This window comes from Taudactylus pleione, unplaced genomic scaffold (assembly GCF_031769625.1).
Source record: "Taudactylus pleione unplaced genomic scaffold, aTauple2 ptg000142l, whole genome shotgun sequence".
Taxonomy (NCBI): domain Eukaryota; kingdom Metazoa; phylum Chordata; class Amphibia; order Anura; family Myobatrachidae; genus Taudactylus; species Taudactylus pleione.
The window spans coordinates 4,438,706-4,461,342 of NW_028284544.1; the positions used below are offsets into that span (position 1 = coordinate 4,438,706).

A 22,637-nucleotide genomic window follows, 5' to 3' on the forward strand; every position below is an offset into this window, starting at 1 on the left:
CTTCTTGCTATTACTGGAGGAAGAAGGGATAACGGAGGGACGAGGTACACAACTTGGAAGGTCCACTGGACCTACCTACGTCTATCAGAAGAGTCTCATCTCTGAAAGGCTCCACTTGTTCACCAGAAGATTGAACACCTCCTGATAAAGAGGACATTTCCCTGAATGCACGTCTTGACGGCTGAGAAAGCCTGCTTTCCATCTGAGGATTCCTGAATGAACACTGCCGATGATGGCAGGGATATAGCCTTCCACCCAAGCCAGAATTCGGGACACCACTGTTAGTGTCGCCTGACTTCAGGAACCTCCTAGGTGGTTTACATAAGCCATCATGATGGCGTTGTCAGACTGTACCTGCACGGTATTTCCATGGAGGACCTGTCCTGCATGCTGGAGAACCTTGAATACTGCTCAGAGTTCTCAGATGTTTATGGGAAGCGCAAAAACTACTGGTGTCCATCTGCCCTGGAACAAGTGTGGACCAGTCACTGCTTCCCAGCCACGGATACTGGCGTCCGTCGTCAGAAGGACCCTGTCCGCAATCCCAAAGGGGGTGCCCCTTGTTTAGGTGAGCTGTCTGCAGCCACCAGGCCAGAGAGAGACAAACCTCCGGGGAAAGCCTATTGACTTTATCCTATGGGGCAACCCATCCCATCCGGAGAGGATCAAGTTCTTTAGAGTGAGGCTGGGTACTCTCCACCATGTCGAACAGCGACATCCTGGAACCCAGGAACCACATTGCCAAGTGAATAGACACTCGGCGACTCTGCAGGCAACTGTGTACCTTTGCCTGTAATGCAGAGATCTTTTCCTCAATCACAAAGATCCTCAGATGTTGGGATATGGAGCATCCTCTGTGAAGAATCAGAGAGGACCATTTCCAGGTTGTCAGTCAGCCCTAACGTAGCAACACAGATATTGTCCGTTGCATATGGCACTGAAGTATCTCTGGAGACCGTGGTAACAACAGGAGGTCACTCGGATAGGGTAACAAGCGGACCCCCTGCATCCGCAGGTGGGCTGCCATAACTACCATGACCCTGGTAAACCGTGAGGCGCGGATGCCAGACCAAGGGGCAATGCCAGAAACTGGAAATGCTTATCGACCACTGCAAACCTGAGGAAAACACTGGTGTGCTAAGAAAAGAGGGATATTCAGGTAGTCACCCTGAATAAATCCAATGACACCACAAAATCCCCAGGCTCCATTGAATGATGGAATGCAGGGTCCCCCTCCCAAACTGAGGAACCCTTAAGAATTTGTTGAAGGATTCGAGGTTGAGAATGTCCTGGTAAGACCCATTGGGTGTCTGTACCAGAAAGAGGATGGAGTAATACCTCGTTCCCCTTTGGGGCAACGGAATAAGTACTATAACTCCTGCCTGGAGCATAGAGTGTACATCCCTCAAAAATTACAGGGCCTTGTCCTGAATTGACAGAAGACCTGTAACGAAAAACCGTCTGGGAGGCTTTTACCGGGAGAAGAGGACATACCTTCAAGAAAATACTTCTCTTACCCCAGTGTCCGTGGTGGTCAGACACCAGCACTAGGCGAACTGGAGAAGCCGGCCTCCAACTCTGGGGGCTCCCGAGAGGAGGCCCGTCCCGTGAGGCTGAAGGCTTATAGTCCAACTTGGGAGTAGGACGTCTTGTACTCAAGCCTGTTCTTATGGCTGAGCAGATTTCCTGGCTACTGACTGTCTTGGAAAGTTGTATTTTAGACTTACCCTGGCCTCACAGGGCCGAAAAGACAAAGCCCCAGACCCTGATGGGATTATAGCCGATGGCAGACCCGCAGACGTAGCTGCTGCCTGCAGTACCACAATTGCATCCAGACGAGGGCCAAACAGGACTTGTCCCGTAAAAGGCAAAGCATTCCAAATGGAATCTGCGTCCGCTTTCCAAGAGCGCAACCACAGGGAGCGGCAAGCCGCTACTGCTGCCGAGGAGATTCTGGAAAGGAGTAGGCTATATGTAAGACCGTCTCATTATGAACGTGGCAAAGTCTCTAAGAATTTGCCACTATCCACCTGCTCTGCTGGAGAGTCAGTGTGCAGAGATCCAGTTACCTACTCAGTGTTCCATGGCTCTGGCCCCCCAGCACACGGCCATAGCCGGCCTGGAAGCCCCTCCAGCAAGGGAATATTGGATTTTAGATATATTTGCACCTTGCAATCTGGAACCTCCTTCAAAGAGGACCTGGAGGGCATGGGCAATGTAGCACTCCTCACTAGGCGTGTAACATGAGAATCTACCCGTAAAGGTAACTCCCATTCGGAAATGTAATTATCCGCTTACCAGGATTTTCCACGCCACCTCTAAATGATCCACCTGACCAGATAGAGGAATTACAGTGGCAACACCCTTATCCTTAAAGAAGGCATATTTGGATCTAGCCACGGGGGATATGTAATAACCAAAGCCGCACGGACTGCCCGTAGAAGACCAGGTATATAGACTTTAGACCCAGACTAAGCCTCCTTTGCACTAAGGGGCTCGTGTCTGAAAAAGTCAATAATGTCACCATCAGACGTCAGCCGAAATGGTGACTCCCCCTGTAAAACGTCCATCAGGTGCTATACCATTTGGACAATAAATTCACCCACACAGGCTCCTGCAAGACCTGGGGGGGCGAAAAACAGGATACACTGGGGTACCATCAACTGTCCAGGGACCCCTGCTTGTGATGAGACCACCACAGGCTGCGATAACCCCTATGGGGAAACGCAGGGGGCGTTGCCCACAAAGGCTGTAAGCATCTTAGCCAGCCGAGGGCGGTCCCCTTTTTTGTGCAGGCACAGTGACAGAAATGGGGCGTGATATATAATACAACATGCCCTCCATAAACCCTCAGCGTCTACATATCCCTCCACTAACTGCACATGATATCAGTACATTATAGCTGGAAGAGGATATCCTTGTTCACTTTCCGACATGAGGAGTGTGAACGGAGCGTATGTGACCTCCCACACAGAAAAACCACGTTTACTGTGAGGTAATAAATACCCTGCGACACTGCGCAAGGGCTGTAGCAGAAGAACAGGGATAGGAAAGGCTGACAGTCAGAAATGAAAGTACAGGCAAACAGCGCTAGCATTTAAGTCACATACAATGCACAGATAACATCCTGCATTACAAGCACTGCGATCAACTACACAGACCAGAGCCTGGTAGGAAACAGTGCTGCATACACTGACCTTAATTGAAGGAGAGGTATGCGGGGGACCCGGACCGCAATGGCATCTGTATCAGCTTCCAGCAGCGTTTGCCATCCCCAGCACATGTAGTGAGAAAATGGCCACCGAGGAGCAGAGAGAAGGCAGGGCCCGGGGGAGGAGCGCTGACACAGCCCGCTCAGACCGCTGTGGAATGGCACTGTGCAGCGGGGGAGACGCCGGCTGTGAGACAGGGAAGGCGTTCTCCCCTGGCGTGCTATTAACCCCTGGGACGCCGCGCTGTACCGCACATGCTGCGGCCCGCTGTCCCTGGTGGTCTAGTGGAAGGCGCAGGATCAGTACCTGGCCCCACGCGCAGCCGGTCCCCAGGGAACCCCCTGCCTGGGGACCAAACAGGACTGTGTTACCGGCGGGTGCCCACCGCGGGACCCCGCCGCTTACCTTGTTCCCCGTGCATCCGGCCACAGTCCAGGTAGCCGGGGATCACCGCTAGCTGTGACCCCAGCTACCTACCAGCATCCCCGGATTGGTACCGGCGTTCTGGTACCGGCGGGGTGTAGGAGTGGCAGCATGGACGTCAATACTGACTGTCCTATGCTGGAGCACTCTAGTTGTGCAGCCACAGCTGCGAAGAAATATTCAGGGGCCTTAAAAAGACCCCCCTCTGTACGGTGCGACTGGTCCGGCCAGGCACCTACGAAAACTGAGTGGCCTGAGGCTCGGGGGCGGGGTATAGGAGAGGGACCCCAGTGCATCCTGGGAGGCTGAAAATTTAACTCTGTGGTGCCTGGATGTCTGCCGCCATCGCCTATACCCCAAGGTATCCTGTGGATACCCTATGGACCCTGAAGTAGAAATCACAGTATTGTGTATAATGATATCAGTCACACAGTAATATGAGTTTTTTTTTTTTATGGATTTAGAAAGAAAAACAAACTCTACAGTATATAACGCCCTATGCTGACTGTTAATAAAACACATAATACAACAAGCAAACATTACACGTTATGATCACGTATGTAGAATTACACATTGCCATCAAACAAAAAACACATTAACCTTTTCATGACAGGAGGTATATTATACTTCCACGTCCATGTTTCATGGTGTTAATGTTTAACCTGTTTTATATACTCAAGTGACCTTATTCAGGGCCGGATCAAGGTCTGTGGGGACCCCCTGGGCAACAAACATGTGAGGGCCTGTATTAAATGTGACGAACTGGGGGTATGCGCAATGGGGACCTTATGCAAAGCCCCAAGTAGTGTCAGTGCCTACAGTGGTAGTGCCCCATATGCAGAGCCCATAGTGGTAGTGCCCGTATGCAGAGCCCACAATAGTGTCAGTGCCCACAGTGTAAGTTCCCTGTATGCAGAGCCCACAGTAGTGGTGGCCTTTATGCAGTGCACCCAGTAGTAGTGCCCCCAGGAGTGGTACCCTTTATGCAGTGCCCTCTATGAAATACTCCCATTAGTAGTCATGCCCCTGTGGTAGTGTCCCCAATAGTAATGCCCCTTGTATACAGTAAATGCCCCAAGTAGCAATACCCCTCTAGTTGTACCCCCCAGTAGAAATGCCCCCAGTAGTGTGCCCAATAGTCAGGGCCGTAGCTAGGGTAGTGCGGCCGGTGCCATCGCACAGGGCACCACAGATCAGGGGGCACTGTTTGGGCCTGTCATATTTCTGTTTATTATCATTCTTGCTTGTAGCTTCTTCTTATTTCATCCCCAGCATCTCCTGGCCTCTCTTATCTCTTATGTGGAAAATAGGAATGACTCCGCACAGAAAATAATATTGCTATAGCATCTGTATTAAACCAACATTGGATATCATTCAAGACAAATGTAATTGATTTACTCAGTTGGCGGTGCTCCCTAGAGCCAAGACATATTGTATACAAACAGGAGAAGAAAAAGGGGCTCTTTTTCCTGGGGCGCTCTTAAATAAGTATATGATAAAATGTAACTTTTATTGTTAACATTAAAAAGTAGTATCCCTAGAAGGTACTTCCGGTAATAGGTACACATTTCCTAGGACCATCAAATAACACATATAGTTTACATAGACATTGACAAAACATACACAAAACATGAAAAAAAGTTACGGCGAAAATATTTTTTACCAATAAAGAGAGAACAATAGTTCTCATGCAGGGTTTACCTCACATGTCATAAGTATCCATACACTGATACTCTGATCTAGCAAAATAAAGTATTAAAAATCGTGTGTCTGTCTGCGAAATGTGCATGCAGGCAAACACAGATTTGTATTAAGGGTATAGACAGTTATCAAATGGTGGCCAATAAGTTGTCATCTGAAAACACAGACATATACCTATATCTATCTTTATGGCAAAACAGTCCGAGTGTATGACCTCGGGAGGATACGTTGACATGCACCACTATTACCACATATCTAGCAGAGGCTAAATTTACACATACTATGACCAGAATTGCTGCCAAAGTTATTGCCAGTTAGTAGCTAAGTCAACCACAGCACCGCAAAGCCTGTATATAAATCAAACTTCCAAATAGAATGATGATGGCACTATGTAGATTTACACAATGATTCTGTGGTGACTGCTACCAAAATTTAGGGAAATGCATCCCTTCTCATTAAATCCAAATTGGACTGTTTGTCAGAGGTATACACTAGCCTTGTCCCAGAACACCCTTATCACATTGCTATATTGCCATACTTATTGAACTACCATATTCAGATAAATCATCAGGGTCTCAGACATCTTTAGTTACCAAACATTGCCATTACTTATTACAGCCTAAATTATTGCTGTGTATTCATTGGCACTCAGCATAACCAGACAAACAATATACAGGCCAAATAAGGACCCTCACAGGGATGATACTTATACCCTTCTTATATGAGCATGGAAGGAGAGGTGGTCGGCATGTGCACCCGCCTGGCCACGTCCATCTGTCACCGCTGCACTGCCGCTCGGGACGCGCGTTTCGCCTCTGGGGCTTGTTCACCCACGCATCTCTTCCCTAGCCCTTCCCCATGAAGCCATGGCCCTTTTTTGGGTGCATTATGTCCCTTTGAAAAATGAGGGGGGCGCCAATGCTCTTTCTGGCACAGGGCACCAAAAAGTCTAGGTACGGCTCTGCCAATAGTAATGACCTAGTAGTAATGCCCCCAGTACTAATACCCCTGTAGTTGTGCCCCCAGTACTCATGCCCCCTGTGGTATTGGCCCCAGTAGTAATGCCCCCTGTAGTAGTACCCTCTGTATAAATGCCCCCAGTACTGATGCCCCTGTATTTGTGCCCCCAAATAGTAATGCTCCATCTCTAGTAGTGCCCCAATAGTAATGACCCCAGTAGTAATGCCCCCCCACGAGTAATGCCCCCAGGAGAAATGCCCCCCCTGAGTAATGCCCCCAGTAGAAAAGCCGCTTGCACAAAAAAAAACTGAATACTTACCTTAAGCTCTGCGTCCACTGCCGTTGACGTCTAGTTCACTCGGCTGCTCCTCTGCACCATGGGAGAGACGTCATGACGTCTCTCCCATAGTGCACTGCTTGAGCCGGAAGCCGGAGCTCACGAGTGAGCTCTAGTCTCTGGCTCTGATTGGCGCTGCGGGAAGGGAGCTGGGCACCCGCTGGTTAAAGGAGCCTCCCTGCGGCACCGGGGTTAGGTTGCTGGAGGAGGCAGAACTGGTTCCGTCTCTGTCGGCCCACTTTAACCCCGATGGGTGTGGGGGCCCTTCACGTGTGGGGGCCCAGGGACGACCTCCCCTGTCGCCCCCCCCCCCGTTAATCCGGACCTGACCTTATTCTTCCTTCCTTGTTTGAGGAGGTTGCTGGATATTTTCAACAAACGTTTGTTTATCTTTCTTAAATTAGAAAAGGCACAGATCACAAAAATAAAGAACCCAACAAGGAAGTAGATACTTCACCATGAAACATGTGACCTAATAGACTTGATACAGTAAACAAAGCAAAAGAAAATAAGGGAGAAAATGAAAAAAAAAAAAAATGATGTAAATGGAATGTAATAGTCATCCAAACTTGAGGTAGCAGAGAGAAGTGATCTCGTGTAACCTATGGAAACAGTCTCTGCTCTTCGGTGCTATCCTCACTCAAGTTGTGTTACTGTATGACATCCCAGCCCACTTTCAAGGATGTGGGCTTTGTACAGTCTGTCTCTGGGTGATAGAGCCAAAATCACTCCTGGGCTTGCGGCAGCGAGACCCTACCGCAGAGTCTCGTCGCAAGCCCGATGGTCGCGATGGTCTTGACCATCGCGACCATCTTTTTGGCCGCTCGCATATGCTGTGGGTGGTCACCCACAGCTATGCGAGCGGCCAGGAGGCCGTTCCATTTTCAGGTAGGAGGGCACTGATTCAGAGCGAGCGCTCTGGTCAGAGCGTTTGGCTCTGAATCAGGCCCTCTGTTTCTTCCTTTGCTTGGATCCCATCTCCACGTAGAAATCTGCTGCTTAGACAGTTCCCTGTAATCACCTTCTCTATCATCATATGGGACCATGTAACTCATGTCTTCCCCTTATTATCCTCTCCTACAGCTCTTGCTCACCTCTGGGATAACCCATATTTCCCCCCAGGTTTGCATGATAGGATTTTCTTTCCCTGGATTGCAGGTGGCTACATTGTCCTCTACAACTTAGTCAATCTTCCAAAGCTTTCCTTTATTTGCAGATTTTGCTTTCCCTTGAATTGACAATTTAATTATTTTCAAATCCACAATTATTCTATTTCTATTAATGAACTCCTATCCTTTAGTAAGACCTTAGAATCTTTATGTTGGCTTCATTTCCCTACTAGGTTTTTTTTGTCAACTATATACCATCTTCTACTCCCTCACAATACACCTCCCAAAGAAGTCCACAAGCTAGCATGGGAGTGGGATGCAGGAGAGACCCTTGACCAGTATACCTGGGTACACATTTATAGTAATCTTGTTTCTATTGTCAGATCCTACTATGGTGGTAGGTGGCAGTGGTGTGCGATGGAAGTTAGTCCATAAAGCAGATGCATTTAACCAGGGAATGGTTTATTAACCATTAAAAACAGGTTAAGGATAACACAGGGACAAACATTATAAAGCAAGTACCGGATAAAAGGATATCCAGTTGCAGCCAGGAGCATACATTGTAATGCTAATATCTTTGCGGTGACTGCTGCATTTAATGCTGATTCATTCCTTATATAACATTTCCATGATGAAGTACCACTTTGTTGACTCTGATGGAATATACAGTACATGCTGTTCCACAGTTAAGCCTATTGTCCCCATAGCTTTGTCTACATCATCTGGGTTAGGATTATCACCCAGATCACTGGTAACCTTCCACAGGTTTAAATGCATCTCCAAAGCAAACTTCCACATGACATGACCAAGTTTTCTGAGGCCGCCAGTTTAATGAAGGTCATACTGGCCCCTGCACCTTACATTTTACCTTGTATGATTCTCTAATTCTGTGCTACTGCAACCTTTTTTTCTTTGTATATAGTCTATATTTACACACTGGTGCCTTGTACCCTAACCTATTGGCAGATTCAACAATGGCTGTAGGTGGCAGTGGTGTGCGATGGAGGTCAGTCCACATTATAGATAACCTAAAGACATGCACAGTATCACATTTCATCAGGGCAGAGGTCGCGTCTCCGGATCCTAGTACCTGGAGGCTATGGAAGAGACACAGAATATCCTCATCTTCTGAAGTACTCAATAGAGAATATTACTTAAAAGGATATCAGCGCTATTACCTCATACCAGCTTGTTTGCACAATATCTTCCCTTCCACCTCAACTTTATGCTGGATAGGCTATGGTCATTTAGGTAATTTGTCCTACATTTCTGTGTCTGTCCTAAAATAATCCCAATTTGGAAATATGTACACCACTTTATCTCCTAGGTCAGTGGGGTTCGGCTACCAATTCCTCTCTCCTTCCCATACCTTTGTCGGATGTATCAAACCCACTCAGAAACTAATTTGGCACATTTTTAATGCTACTAAATGCCTGATTTATCACTCCCGGAAAATGTAAACTCACCCTCCATGTCCATGATTAAATAATCTCTTTGGTTTGTGTATGTAATTGAACACATTTCAAGCATTACTGAGAATAAAGCTGTTCAATTCTGGTCTATTTATTCACCTTGATTGGCTCATTATGGAAGATCTACTTCCAAGACCTTTGGTTTGTAGGCGCTGGGTTGACTCTCTCTCTCTGGGCAGGTTGGCATGTCCTTTGGGCTCTCCTAGGACTCTTTAAGCCAATTTAAGACTCTGTAACTCCCATTGACTTGTGGAATCCTTCCAATCATTCTTTACATAACTTAAACTTCAGTTACTATTTTTTAACTACTACTTTCTTATGTACTTGCCCTATTTGAGATTATAAATAACCTACCAGTATGTTTTTTGGATACATGTAAGCTTATCAATATGCAGGTGTTTGTTTGTTTTTTTATTGCTAATTCCTTTTCTCCGTAAAAAATGTTTTGTAAAAAACAAAAAAGCCATAGCAAAATATCAACAATCAGATCCCCACGATCTCTGTACTTCATGTTTGGTGTAGAAGTGAAATAGACATGAGCACAAGGGCAACACGTTATCCTTCCCCTATTTAACCTCATGCAGTTAGTGCAGAAGCTGCTTTTTCTCCTGTATACAGTGCATTGCTGTGCTAGCTCAGCCACCAGGCCTGGGAGCAGTTCCAGTGTCCACCACTGATCGTTGCCAAATGTTCATATTTCCAGAGGTTTTAAAGGTCTTAATGATTTGTCTGTATGTCCATTTTTTCCCCTCACTGACCAGCCGTATAAATAAATGGCCATAGTATAAATCCATACTATTCTGTATGGTGAAAGCATTTCTCTATCTGTTTCTATTTTGTAAGTTGTATAACTTTTTGTTATTGGAAAAAATGTTCTTTCCAATGAAGATCCCCTAGATCGTAACGCACATGACTGCTAAGATACCCCAGGACAATATTGTAAAATAAGGGGACCTATGATATTACCCTCATTTTTATATTGCAGGTGAAAAGTATAAAAACAAGCAGACACACTACATCTACATATGTCACTAAAGTGGAAGGAGGGTATGAGCACTGTGCGCGGGTCATTGCTTTCGCTATTCCCATCATCAAGAACAGCAGCAGCAGTGAACCAGTGTGTATCCATGTACCAGGTAACGCAAAATCTACTTAGTGTATGTAGAGATTTCACAGGGTAAGGTCATTTACAATGGTAATCCAGGGAGTAAAGCCCACTTACCTGTAAACACAGAGGACCTATTTCAGAGCCGCTGGCAAAATGCGAGTGCTCGCTCTGAATGAGGGCGGTCGCATCTCTAAAATGAGCCGGCCGCTCGCTAAGCTTTAGTGAGCGACCAGGTTGATGGTCGCGATGGTCAAGACCATTGCAACCATCGGGGCTTGCGACGAGACCCTTGTGGTAGACCCTTGCAAGCCCCAGTGAGCTTTCGGCTCTGTTAGAGGCCGCCCCCAAACGGCAGGCATTCCGTTGGGAACGCCTCCGTTTTGCAAGCCACCCCCCACCCCGACTACAAAACGGTGCGAGCTGTCGATTATCATCGACAGCCGCCCCTTTTGTAGTAAGCCCTGGAGCAAGAGAATTTCTCTCTCGCTCCGGGGCATGCGCACGCGCAGTGCGGCTGCTCTGTGTGCGCAGGGCCTCTAAATCGACCCGATTGTGAGCGAATCGGTGCTTGTGAGCAGGTCTGAATGAGACCCAGAGTTCAGACCTTTGTCTATTTCTTCACATTCTTCATTTAAGCATTGATCATATCTGTCCATAAGCTTTAGAATCTCAATGTACTTGTCTGCCACCAGTCAACTGAACCAGATGTTGACAACAAGCTTCAACTCATCACTATTTCCAAAACGTTATCCGCCCAGGAAGTCTTTGACCTTAGTGAAAAGGAGAAAATTGCTTGGAGCAAGGTCCAGACTAATGGGGTGGATGATCAAAATCCTCCCACCCAAACTGTGACAAGTGATGGGTGTCCTAGTGGATCTTCTTCATGCACGCTGGGTCGTCCATTATTGAACATGTCACACCACTATCTCACATCTTCATACACCTGCTTTAGTTGACAATACATTTTGGAAGTTCTCTCTTCCTGCACATTGAAGAATCGAATAACACAACATCACCAAAAACAACTATAACAGCACGGCACTTAGAAAACAGGTTAGGGAGATCGCCTGACCATGAATTGGGGAGGGGGAATGGCCTGCACTGCGGGAATGCCCAAATGAACTTTACTTTCCTGATTACCCTCATTTAATGTGTAAAATAATGGACGTCGTTTTTGGTGGTCTTAGTCATCCTCGATTTGCGTAGATACATTATTAATTCCAGCCAGTTGTAAGGGTTTGGGCATTAAAATAGCATTATTTGCAGGGTACTAAAATTAATCATGAACTAATGGAGAGGTGTTGGGTGGAAAAAGGCCATTGTTTGTCATATACAGAGATTTACAGAGAAGTTCATTGATATACTGTATTTCATTTTGTATTATTTCCAAACAATAAAATGACTTTACTATTTGCACCAGCTCTGAGCTGCTGGAGATCAGTTCTCACCTTGTATTTTGCACCTTCCAGTACTGTACATATTTCTAGGCTCCGTGTTCTAGCAAATGTAGTAAGAAGCTTCATGTGTCACTTATAAGTAGGAGAGATGTTCTATCAGTATCATAATTAAATTAAGCCATAAATAAAGAATAACTGAACAATATTGACCTGATGCAGAGTTGAGTTAAGGTCCGAGCTGTTAGCACTGCACTAAATTAGCCACTCATTTGGCGGTTTCTGATTTACACTTATTCAGAAACTATAATACTTCACTGTCCAGCCGGATGGCCACAAGAATAGATCTACAGCAATTTTAGGCACGTACCATATCTTCCCAATTTCTTTTATCACCTGGAACCCTTAAAAAGCTACAGAACTTACCAGGGAACCCCCAAAATGTCCATACAAAATCCCCTCCAAAGTTGGGCTTCTGTTACCTTAACTAAAAAGGTTAGAGGATTGTAACTGCTGTCTGGAACCTCTTCTGTTTTTTCACAAAGGTTGGAAATATCTTCTTACTTCCTCTTCAAACTATTACTTATAAGACGCTTATCCATGACAAAATGTTTGCAAAAACAGGCACATAAAGGGGGGATTTTTTTCGGGTGGGAATTTTTTTTTTTTAACGCACAATTTCAACTGGTTCCTGTTTTTCCACCAGGAAAAAATATTTTTCAAGTGGCGAAAATACATAGATTCCGTGTTAACACATGGAACATTGTGTTTTCGCGGCCCTGGCTGTGACAATGGGGCTGGTTATCGGATTTTTGTTTTCACCTGGCTCAGTCAGGTAAAAAAAATTCCAGATAAGTGCTGTGTGCTGGGCTGCAGTGGGACTAGGGAGAATATTGTCTCCTCTCCTCTGCGGGGGTGGGGGGTGCACTTACACTGATCATGCTAGTCCGATGGTGCATGAGCAGTGCTCAGCAAACGATTGCTAAATCATCTATGGTGTTCTACCAATGGTTTAAAATTATCGGCCATCGATGGTAGAGCTGTTGATAACCATCACTACCCTAGCATGTCCACGGGCCTAACGCATGACACTCTGGTGTCTAGGGTGATGAGTAAAATGTCCCACTGGGACGTTACCTGCTCTGCCGACCTTGGTCAGAGGGTTACCCTTTGTGCCAGACCTTCCCTGCAGGGGTCAGCATTGCTCCTCAGCTTGCCAAGCGCCATCACCTTTCTTGCCTTGCGGTGCTGGCTTGATTCCGCCTACTACTTAACTATAGCTGGACTTCAGCAGAACAGCAAGGGGGACAATATTAGCTCTTTTGCAAGAGCCCCCTTGCTGCGAGGGCTCAGTTGTTTTGGAGTCTTCTGGCTTGAGCTGGCATCTTGCCGCCTCTCACAGTTTTCTGGATGGGACACTAAGGGGAGGAAACAGGACAAGCTGAACTAGAAAAGAGCAGACACTGATTGAGAGAGAGGGACGCTGAGGGGAGAGAAGAGGAATTGCTGAGAGGGAGATGGGGGGGGGGGAGCAGAGAGAAGGGGGGGGACACAGAGGGAGAGAAGGAGGACACAGAAGATGAGAATGGGAGATGCTGAAGGAAAGAAGGGGGCACTGATGGAAAGGGGGGCTGAAGCAGAGAAGGATGGATGCTGTGGGATAGAAGGGGGATGCTGATGGCTGGCTGTTGTGTAGGGGGTGAAGGTGATTGGAGCTTCTGCAGGGGTGAAGGTGATTGGCGCTGCTGTGCGGGGGTGATGGTGATTGGCGCTGCTGTGCGGGGGTGATGGTGATTGGAGCTGCTGTGCGGGGGTGATGGTGATTGGCGCTGCTGTGCGGGGGTGATGGTGATTGGAGCTGCTGTGCAGGGGTGATGGTGATTGGAGCTGTTGTGTGGGGGGTGAAGGTGATTGGAGCTTCTGCAGGGGTGAAGGTGATTGGCGCTGTTGTGTGGGGGTGAGGGGCTGCAGCCTCGTGCCACCTATCAGTGGAGAAAATACCTATACTTAGGGCCTTTGCATGTGTATATTTCATGTTGTATGTCAGTCACTGCTCTATATATATTAATTAATCTGATTTTAAAAAAAAGTTACGTTTTATAGTGTATTTAAAAGATTGCCCTTATAAGAGAGCATAGTTTTTCTTGCTTGGTTATAATATGTATATGTAACTGTGATCTTTTTTTTTTACTTTGGCAGCTATCACTTCAGCTCTGTACATAGGAATTCTTTGCATAGGGGTGCTCGTTATATTTGTGCCTCTGGTCCTGGGAGGCTGGAAAGTCCTCCAGGTGACGCGATACTTCTGCTGTCCAGATGTGGAGGTTCCTGATGCATTGGTAAGAAAAGATTCATTTTATAGGTCACGCCATCCGCCTGGGTGCTCGACTTTATTTTTTTATAAACATGGAAATTATCCAATGGCGCATCCAAATGAACATGTTTGATTCGGACGGAATAGTCAAATGTTTATGCAGAATCAGAGTCTGATAAATATGTGCAATCGTCACAGAGGATGGAATCATCTAGAGCTGATAGCAAGCTTTTGGAGAAATTTCCTCAGCCCCCTCCGGTCTCTGGACACAGGATGTCATTTGTGCAGAGGATGAGGAGATTAAGGAATTTAAGACTCTGGGGCTTATTCTGAGTCACACACAAAATGGCCGTAGTCGCAGGAGCCTGATTTACTGCCTTGTGCTAATGCGAGTGTCCGATCAACTAATGTGGGGGCTCAAATAGCAAAAACAAATGGTATGAGGCGCAAACTAGGGTTGGTTATATAAATTTAATTTATTTAGATCGTTAAGATTTGTTTCTGACAGTGTGAATAAAAACTGTAAGATGTAATTAAAACAGCACTAAATAAACTTACATAGTTAACATAAAAGATACATCAGATGTGAATATACACTGCAGACCAATCATGTGTCCTGACTCCTGATATGTAGCGATGATAAATAAATAAACAGATGAATAAATGGGTAAGTCAATCAATAAATTACTGGGTAATTAATTAAAGTAAAATGAATGCACACTGCAAACAGATGTGTGCATTGATTGTAATAATGAATTAGTGCAAGATGTACTTCAGCATACACGGGTCATATACAGTAAATGCCTTTGAATGGGTGACTGTTTTGATGGTATCACTTAGGTATTGTCAAGTCTTTGCTTCGTTGCTCCTCTATTTGGAAGAAAAACAACAATTTCCAACTGTCTGAAAAAAGTGTGTTGGTGCGCGCACCTCCTACCTCCATGTCAGCGGTGTCAGGTGTTTGCTGCTTTAATCGTGCCTCCGTTAGGTTGCTTCCCGGGTCCTAATAGCGGTGTTGGAGACCCGTCCTCGGTGTGTCTCATGATGCAGCAGCAGGATCACTGACACTCTTCGGCTGCTGTTGGTATGTGGTAGCCGGCGGTGAGCGTGTACGTCTGTGTCACCGTCGCATACCTTCTTCAGGGTAGCGCTCCGTACATGGGTCGTGGCCAACGTGATTCGCCCATCCAATCACCACTCAGCAATGTAACGGCTACGGGGTTTCTGCCACGCGATCAGCGGCTAGCAGATAGGTCCATGATCGGGCGCCACTCGTGAAGCACTCGAATGTGGGGGCTTGTCTGTGTGTAAGCAGAAACTCGTGCCACCCACTGATTGTAAGCTGGCAGCTGCAACCCTCATCATCAGTATCTACACATGCACCAACCCCATGCTAGGTGCAAGAGATCCATCAGATACAGGCTTCCCTTCCTTATACACAGGACTCAGAATCGCACATAGCTTTTGACACTCCCATGATGCTGCCACAAGTCAGGGTGGTTATGTGCAATCACACTGACGCCGCCCAATTCACACCCCGAAATGCCCTATTCTAAAGAGAGACAGATCCGGCCAAGTTGTGTCCGAATAGGATGGAAATAAACAAAGGTGCATAAATTCACATCTGCGCCAGGGACGAATTAAGGGGGGGGGGCGACAGGGGTGGGTATCCCGGGGCCCCCACACACAGAGGGGTACCCACACAGGGTCGATGTGACCCTGCCGGGAACAGGTGTCCAGGTGACACCTGTTCCTGGGCGGAGGCTCAGCAGCTGCTGCTGTTCTACCAAATGCAGCAGCATCAGCTTTTTTCCTAGGGAGGAGAGGGGACGGCTCCACACTAGCAGGAATAGGAGGGGTTTCTGAGTAGAAAACCCCCTGACACACAGATTCCCCCCTATAGTGATGTGGACGGAGCCAATACGACAAGCCCCAACCCCATATCCCTGCGAATCACAGCATTAAATTGCGGGGGGCAGGGCCTAATGAATCGAGGTGCTATGGCCATCGGTATGGTAACCAACTATGCAATGGATGACCATCGATGGTTTGACAAACCGATGGTCATCCCTGTTCTATGACTGACTGCCCCGTGGGTCAATCAGAACCAGGAGGCATGGCTTTGCGGGTGTCAGGGGCGGAGCTATGCTCCGTGTTTCTACTTCAGGGTCCATAGGGGTCCACAGGGTGAGCTTGGGGTATAGCTGGATCCTGGATCCTCGGACACCACGGAGTTAAAGCTTTCAGCTGCTCCCAGGATGCACTTGGGTCCAACCTCCCCTATACCCCGCCCCCGAGCTGTCTGTACAGACGCCCACGCTGCCGCTCCTTCTCCCTGCTGGCGCCGCGACGCCAGCACTGAACTGGGGATCGCGGCGGGGGAAGCCAGAGTCTGTACTAGCCGGACTCTGGCTTCCCCCGGGACTGCTGCCGGAAGACGCCGGGGAGATCAGGTAAGCCGCGCACCGCTGATTAGCAGCGGTGCGCGGGTTCCTTTCAAATGCAGTCCCATGCCCCCGGTTCTAGGGGACAGACCGGGGGCCGCTAGCAGTGGTGGCGGGCCCCCCCTCCAGCGGAGGCATACCCCGCCAGACCACTAGACCACCAGCGTTAATATCGCGGCAAGCGGGATGCCGGCAACCCGGGGGTTAATATGCTAGCCAGGGGAGGAAGCCTTCCCTGTCTAGCGGCTCCTCCCCTCAGCTCAGCGCGCCTTTCAGCTCGTAGTCTGGCGTCGCTGAGCTGCAGATACTCGGCCACTCCTCCTCTGAGGTCTCCAGCAGCCATTTTCTCTGTGGCAGCGCAGATACTCTCAGGGAGCACGCGGACCGGTCCCCCTGTGTACCTCTCCCCCGACAAGGACAGTGTACACAGCACTATAGCCCTCCCAGACACTGAATCTGGGAGGTTGATTGTAGTGGAAAGGTGCAGTGAGTATATCTTCCTGCATGGTATGTGACTTTTGCTAGTGCTGCCTGTCTGTGTCTTTTTTCTACTTACTGTCAGCTTATACCTATCCCTTTCCTTCTCCTACAAGCCCTACAGGTGTGCGGGGGAAGGGTGTTTCTACTGACCTCACCTATATAGATCACGTATTTGTGAGGTCCGTCACATACAGTTGTGTGCTACACGGTGCCATATTGTGGGCTGTTGTCCAGCACACGGGTGAGTGCGCACGTTTTCTTCCAACGTCATGTCCGAGGAGGAGATTGAGCACTCCGGGGCTCCGGTATTGTTCTCCTGCAGGCACTGTTCTGCAGGAGTGGATAGGGAGGATTTGTCACAGGACGGCCTGTGCGGACGGTGCCAGGCGCTCCCTGGTATGTCTAAACCTCCCATGTCGCAGGAGCCACCATGGGCGATGTTTTTCCCAGGTGCTGGTGTCCATCGCGGACCGTCTGTCGGTCCCGACTGCCGCCCCTACTAGGGCGTTGCCCCAGCCTGCCATCCCCCATTCCCCGGGTGTCCCACAATTATTGCAGACTCCCCCGGGGTCTCAGCCTGTTGGTCCCTATGCGGGGTTGCCAATGTATATTCAGTCCACCCCTGTGGCACAGCAGGCTGTGGTGCCGTTTCAGGCTCCTGTGGCAACTCCTCCACCCTGGGTGGATGCGCTTTCCCACACTGTCCAAGATTTGGCGGCAACATCTTCGGCTTTTCAGTCGATGTTGCGCAGTGACGTGCCCTCCAGGGCGTCTAAACGCTCAGTCATGGCACAGGCTGCGCATCTTCCGGATTCTGAGGGGTCCTCGGATGATGGTGAGGTGCAGGATGACTCAGCCTCAGATGCCTCAGTCCAGGAGGTAGACACTAAGTCTTCCATCAATGTGCGGGCTCTGGTTAAGGCGGTGCGGGCCATTCTTCTGATTGAGGATGAGGCACCCGCTCCCAAGTCGAGGTATCCTAGTTTTAAAAGAGCTAAGGTTACTTCTGCAGCGTTCCCCTTGTCTGATCAGTTTCCTGCCACAGAAACGCTTGGCGTCCAATTATCCATTCCCGGAGGCTCATTGTAAGAAATGGGAAACTCCGCCTGCAGTCGATTCCCATGTAACACGCCTCATCAGGAGTGCCGTCTATATCCTCGCTGAAGGATCCTACGGACAGGAAGGTGGAGACTTGTTTAAAGTCTATTTATTCTCTCTCAGGGGCGGTAGCCCGGCCGTCCATGGCCATCTCCTGGGTGGCCAAGGCCATTGAGGGGTGGGCCAACGCCTTGGAGGACGCGTTTACGGATGAAGCTCCGGACGTCCAGAGGGCATTGTTAGGACAGATGAGAGATGCCGCCTCCTACATTGGAGAAGCATCTTTGGATGCTAGCCTGTTGACCTCTAGGGTTTCGGCGGCAGCAGTGTCTGCTCGTAGATCCTTGTGGTTGCGGTCTTGGAGAGCAGACGCGGATTCAAAGAAAGGCTTGGAGGCCTTACCTTTTAATGGAGAATTACTATTTGGTCCGGACCTGGACAAAATAGTAGATACCCTGGCGAAATCCAAGTCAGCCTTCCTCCCTTCAGCTACTACACCTGCTAAGGTCCGGAGCTCGGCCTTTCGTTCCTTTCGGGTTCAGGGCAAGGCAAAGGGTCAGTCCTTCCCGAGGCAGTCCGCACCCAAGACCGCCTCAAAGCCAAAGAAGCAAGCCTGGAGTGCTAGGCGCCCTTCTTCCAAGCCAGAAGATAAGCCTTCTGCGTGATGGGACGGGCCTCCCTCTGGGGGACCCCAGAGTGGGAGGCCGACTTCTTCAATTCACCCAGTGCTGGCACAATACCACCACGGATGCCTGGGTGCGAGAAGTGGTCTCCCAGGGGTACGCCCTGTCTTTTCGGCACAGGCCGCCTTGCCAGTTTTTTTGCACAAGTCCTTCTCAGGACAAAACCAAGGCCTTGCAGGTTCAGGAAGCCATAGAGGCCTTGCTGATGGCGGGGGTCATTATACCCGTACCACAGTCTCAACGTGGGATGGGGTATTACTCTACGCTGTTTCTGGTGCAGAAACCCAATGGCTCTCATCGCCCCATCCTCAATTTGAAGTCCCTGAACAGATTTCTCAGGGTTCCCAAATTCAGGATGGAAACTTTGCGTTCCATCATTCTGGCGATGGAACCGGGGGATTATATGGTCTCCCTGGATATCCAGGACGCCTACCTCTTTGTGCCTATAGCAACATCGCACCAACAGTTTCTGCGGTTTGCTATTCTCCACAACCACTACCAATTCAGGGCTCTACCCTTTGGTCTCTCCACGGCACCAAGGGTATTTACCAAGGTGATGGCGGTCATGGCGGCTCACCTTCGGAGCCAGGGGATACGGTTGCTACCATATCTAGACGACCTCCTCTTGCTGGCAAGCTCTCCGGAGGTACTGATCCAGCATCTCCACCTGACGGTCGCTTGTCTACAGGTGCACGGCTGGTTGATCAACTGGAAGAAGTCCTCCCTCATCCCATCACAGCGGATGGTTCATTTAGGGGCCCTGCTGGACTCTCGTCAGCAACGGATTTTTCTGACTCCAGAGAAGGTCTCCTCCTTACAGCTACAGATTCACGGCTGTCTGAGCAGTGGCAGAGTGTCGGTGCACTCAGCAATGAGAATTTTGGGGTCCATGGTGTCGGCATTCGACATGGTGGAGTTTGCCCAGTTCCATTCCAGGCCCCTGCAGGGGCTGATTCTTTCGGAATGGAACGGATTGCCACACAGGATCCGCTCTCAGATGCTGGTGTTGTCCTCGGAGGTGCGTCTGTCCCTAGCCTGATGGCTGCAGACAGCTCATCTCCTAGAGGGGCGCCCCTTTTGGATCCCGGAATGGGTTCTGCTCACGACAGATGCCAGTCTTCGGGGTTGGGGGGCGGTGACAGGCTCCTTGTCACTTCAGGGTCGTTGGTCGGCGGAGGAAGCGATTCTTCCCATCAACATCCTGGAACTGAGGGCAGTATACAGAGCCCTGCAGTCGTCCGGCACCGCTCTTCACGGAAGGGCCGTTCAGGTGCAGTCAGACAACGCCACCACGGTGGCGTACATCAATCACCAGGGAGGGACTCGCAGTCGAGCTGCGATGTCGGAGGTGTCCCGCGTCCTGGCTTGGGCGGAGCGCTATCTTCCAGCTCTCTCGCCAGTTTTCATCCCAGGAGTCCTCAATTGGGAGGCAGACTTCCTTAGCCGTTACGACGTGCATCCCGGGGAATGGTCGCTTCATCCAGAGGTATTCCAACTACTCGTGGACAAGTGGGGGCTGCCAGAGCTGGACCTGATGGTGTCCCGTCACAATCACAAGCTGCCCGTGTACGGGTCAAGGACAAGGGACGCAGGCGCAAGTCTGATAGACGCGCTGTCGGTGAGATGGCTGTTTCAACTGGCTTACTTGTTCCCTCCGATATCTCTGCTGCCTCGGGTCCTGCGCAAGTTCAAACAGGACGGAGGCACACTGATCCTGGTGGCCCCAGCGTGGCCCAGAAGGCCGTGGTACTCCGATCTGCGGAGCTTGTCCATGGACGCTCCGTTCCTCCTACCTCAATGGCGGGACCTGTTGTCTCAGGGGCCCTGTCTTCACCCGGATCTGGGTCGACTATCTTTGGCGGCGTGGCTCTTGAGACAGCCGTCCTGAGGTCTCGGGGCTTTTCTAGCTCCGTTATTACCACCATGCTGAGGGTGCGCAAGCCTGCTTCCGCGAGGATCTATCACAGAGTGTGGCACACTTACTTTCAGTGGTGCGAGGCCAGAAAATATGATCCCCAGGTGTTCCGGGTTTTGCGTATTTTGGCTTTCCTTCAGTCGGGTTTCGACTTAGGATTACGTCTTTCCTCACTGAAGGTGCACGTGTCTGCTCTGTCGGTGTGGTTCCAGCGCAGGATCGCTGCTATGCCGGACGTACACACACCTTTTTCCAGGGAGTTTTAAGAATCCAGCCTCCCTTTGTGCCACCTGTGGCCCCGTGGGATTTGGCGGTGGTTCTTCGGGCCTTACAAGGTCCGCCTTTTGAGCCCTTGGAGTCAGTGGAGCTCAAGTGGCTAACTTTTAAGACTGTTTTCCTCTTGGCAATTGCTTCTGCCAGGAGGGTTTCAGATTTGGGGGCGCTTTCTTGTCGTCCCCCTTTTCTGATTTTTCATCAGGACAGAGCGGTGCTTCGCACTCGTCCTGATTTCCTGCCTAAGGTGGTTTCCAGGTTCCACATTAATCAGGAAATTGTTGTACCAGCCTTTCAGTCACCTGATCTTTTGGCTGGGGAGACTTCCTTAGACGTTGTCCGTGCACTCCAGGTTTATGTGGACCGGACTAGTTCTGTGAGGAAGTCGGATTCTTTGTTTATCCTCTTTGGTTTTCACAAGAGGGGTTGGCCTGCCAACAAACAGACTCTAGCCCGTTGGCTTCGTTCTGTTATTATTGAGGCTTATATGTAGGAGGGTTTACCTGTTCCAGCCTCTGTTAAGGCTCATTCCACTCGGTCTGTGGGTCCCTCTTGGGCTGCTAGCCGTGGCGCCTCTGCTGTTCAGCTCTGTAAGGCGGCCACCTGGTCTTCCATTCAGACCTTTTTGAGGTTCTATGCGTTTGACACCTTTGCCTCTCAGGATGCATGCTTTGGGCGCCGGGTTCTCCTATCAGCACAGGAGTGTCCCCGCCCTTAGTTGGACTGCTTTGGGGCATCCCCAAGGTCACCCTGTGGACCCCTATGGACCCTGAAGTAGAAAACAAGAGATATGGTAAGAACTTACCTTTGTTATCTCTGTTTCTACGAAGTCCATAGGGTCCACAGGGCACCCGCCCTGACGCACCTGGCTTCATATGGGCTGTGTGACTGGTCACCGGTTTTCCGTCTCCCATTTCTATGAGTATGGTTCTTGTGTGTTCCAGTCTTCCTTCTCTCTGTTTCGTCTCCTCCTCCAGCCTGGGCTGCTTACCAACTGAGGTGCCTGTGGCTCGGGGGCGGGGTATAGGGGAGGTTGGACCCAAGTGCATCCAGGGAGCAGCTGAAAGCTTTAACTCCGTGGTGCCTGAGGATCCAGGATCCAGCTATACCCCAAGGTCACCCTGTGGACCCTATGGACTTCGTAGAAACAGATAACAAAGGTAATTTCTTACCATATCTCTTGTTTTCGACACCATGTAAAACTAAACAAATAAGATAAACTATTTGGTTATGCTTATCCATCGATGGAGGGAAACCATCTGATTCTCCCACATCGATGGAAAAAAATTGTCATTGGCCATAAACCATTGATGATTATGAATCATCAATGGTCGATGGCCATCCCTAGTGCCCCGGCCCTCGTGCAACCTATACAGGTGACTGGTCCTGCAGCAGCTGCTGCATCAAGTGAAAGTATGTATGTGATTCAGGGCTTTATTCAGAGGCAGCCGTGCGGTCGTAGTTTGTCCAGTGCGCATGAGGGAGCCGGCTCCTTCGTGCGCATGCGTGAGACCCGCTACGACCGACAGCGCCGGTCATAGCGGGTCTCTTTCCAAAGGGGGCGAGCTGTCGATGTTGATTGACAGCTCGCCCCATTTGGAAGGTGGGCCGGGGGAGTGGCAGCCCAAACGGAGGCGTCAGACAGAAGCTCTCCGGGGCTTACGACAAGTGAGACCCTACCCTAGGGTCTCGTCGTAAGCTCCGATGGTCGCGA

General features: G+C 49.4%; 1 protein-coding gene across 2 annotated transcripts in view; it reads left to right on the forward strand.

Moving 5' to 3' along the window:
• IL20RB (interleukin 20 receptor subunit beta) overlaps positions 1-22,637 on the forward strand; it is a 146,107-nt gene that overhangs the window by 55,904 nt on the left and 67,566 nt on the right. For both annotated transcript variants that reach the window (XM_088473868.1, XM_088473867.1), the window contains exons 5-6: positions 10,200-10,350; positions 13,916-14,055. In XM_088473868.1, coding sequence (XP_088329994.1) covers positions 10,200-10,350; positions 13,916-14,055 — 291 coding nt within the window. The remainder of the gene's footprint in view (positions 1-10,199; positions 10,351-13,915; positions 14,056-22,637) is intronic.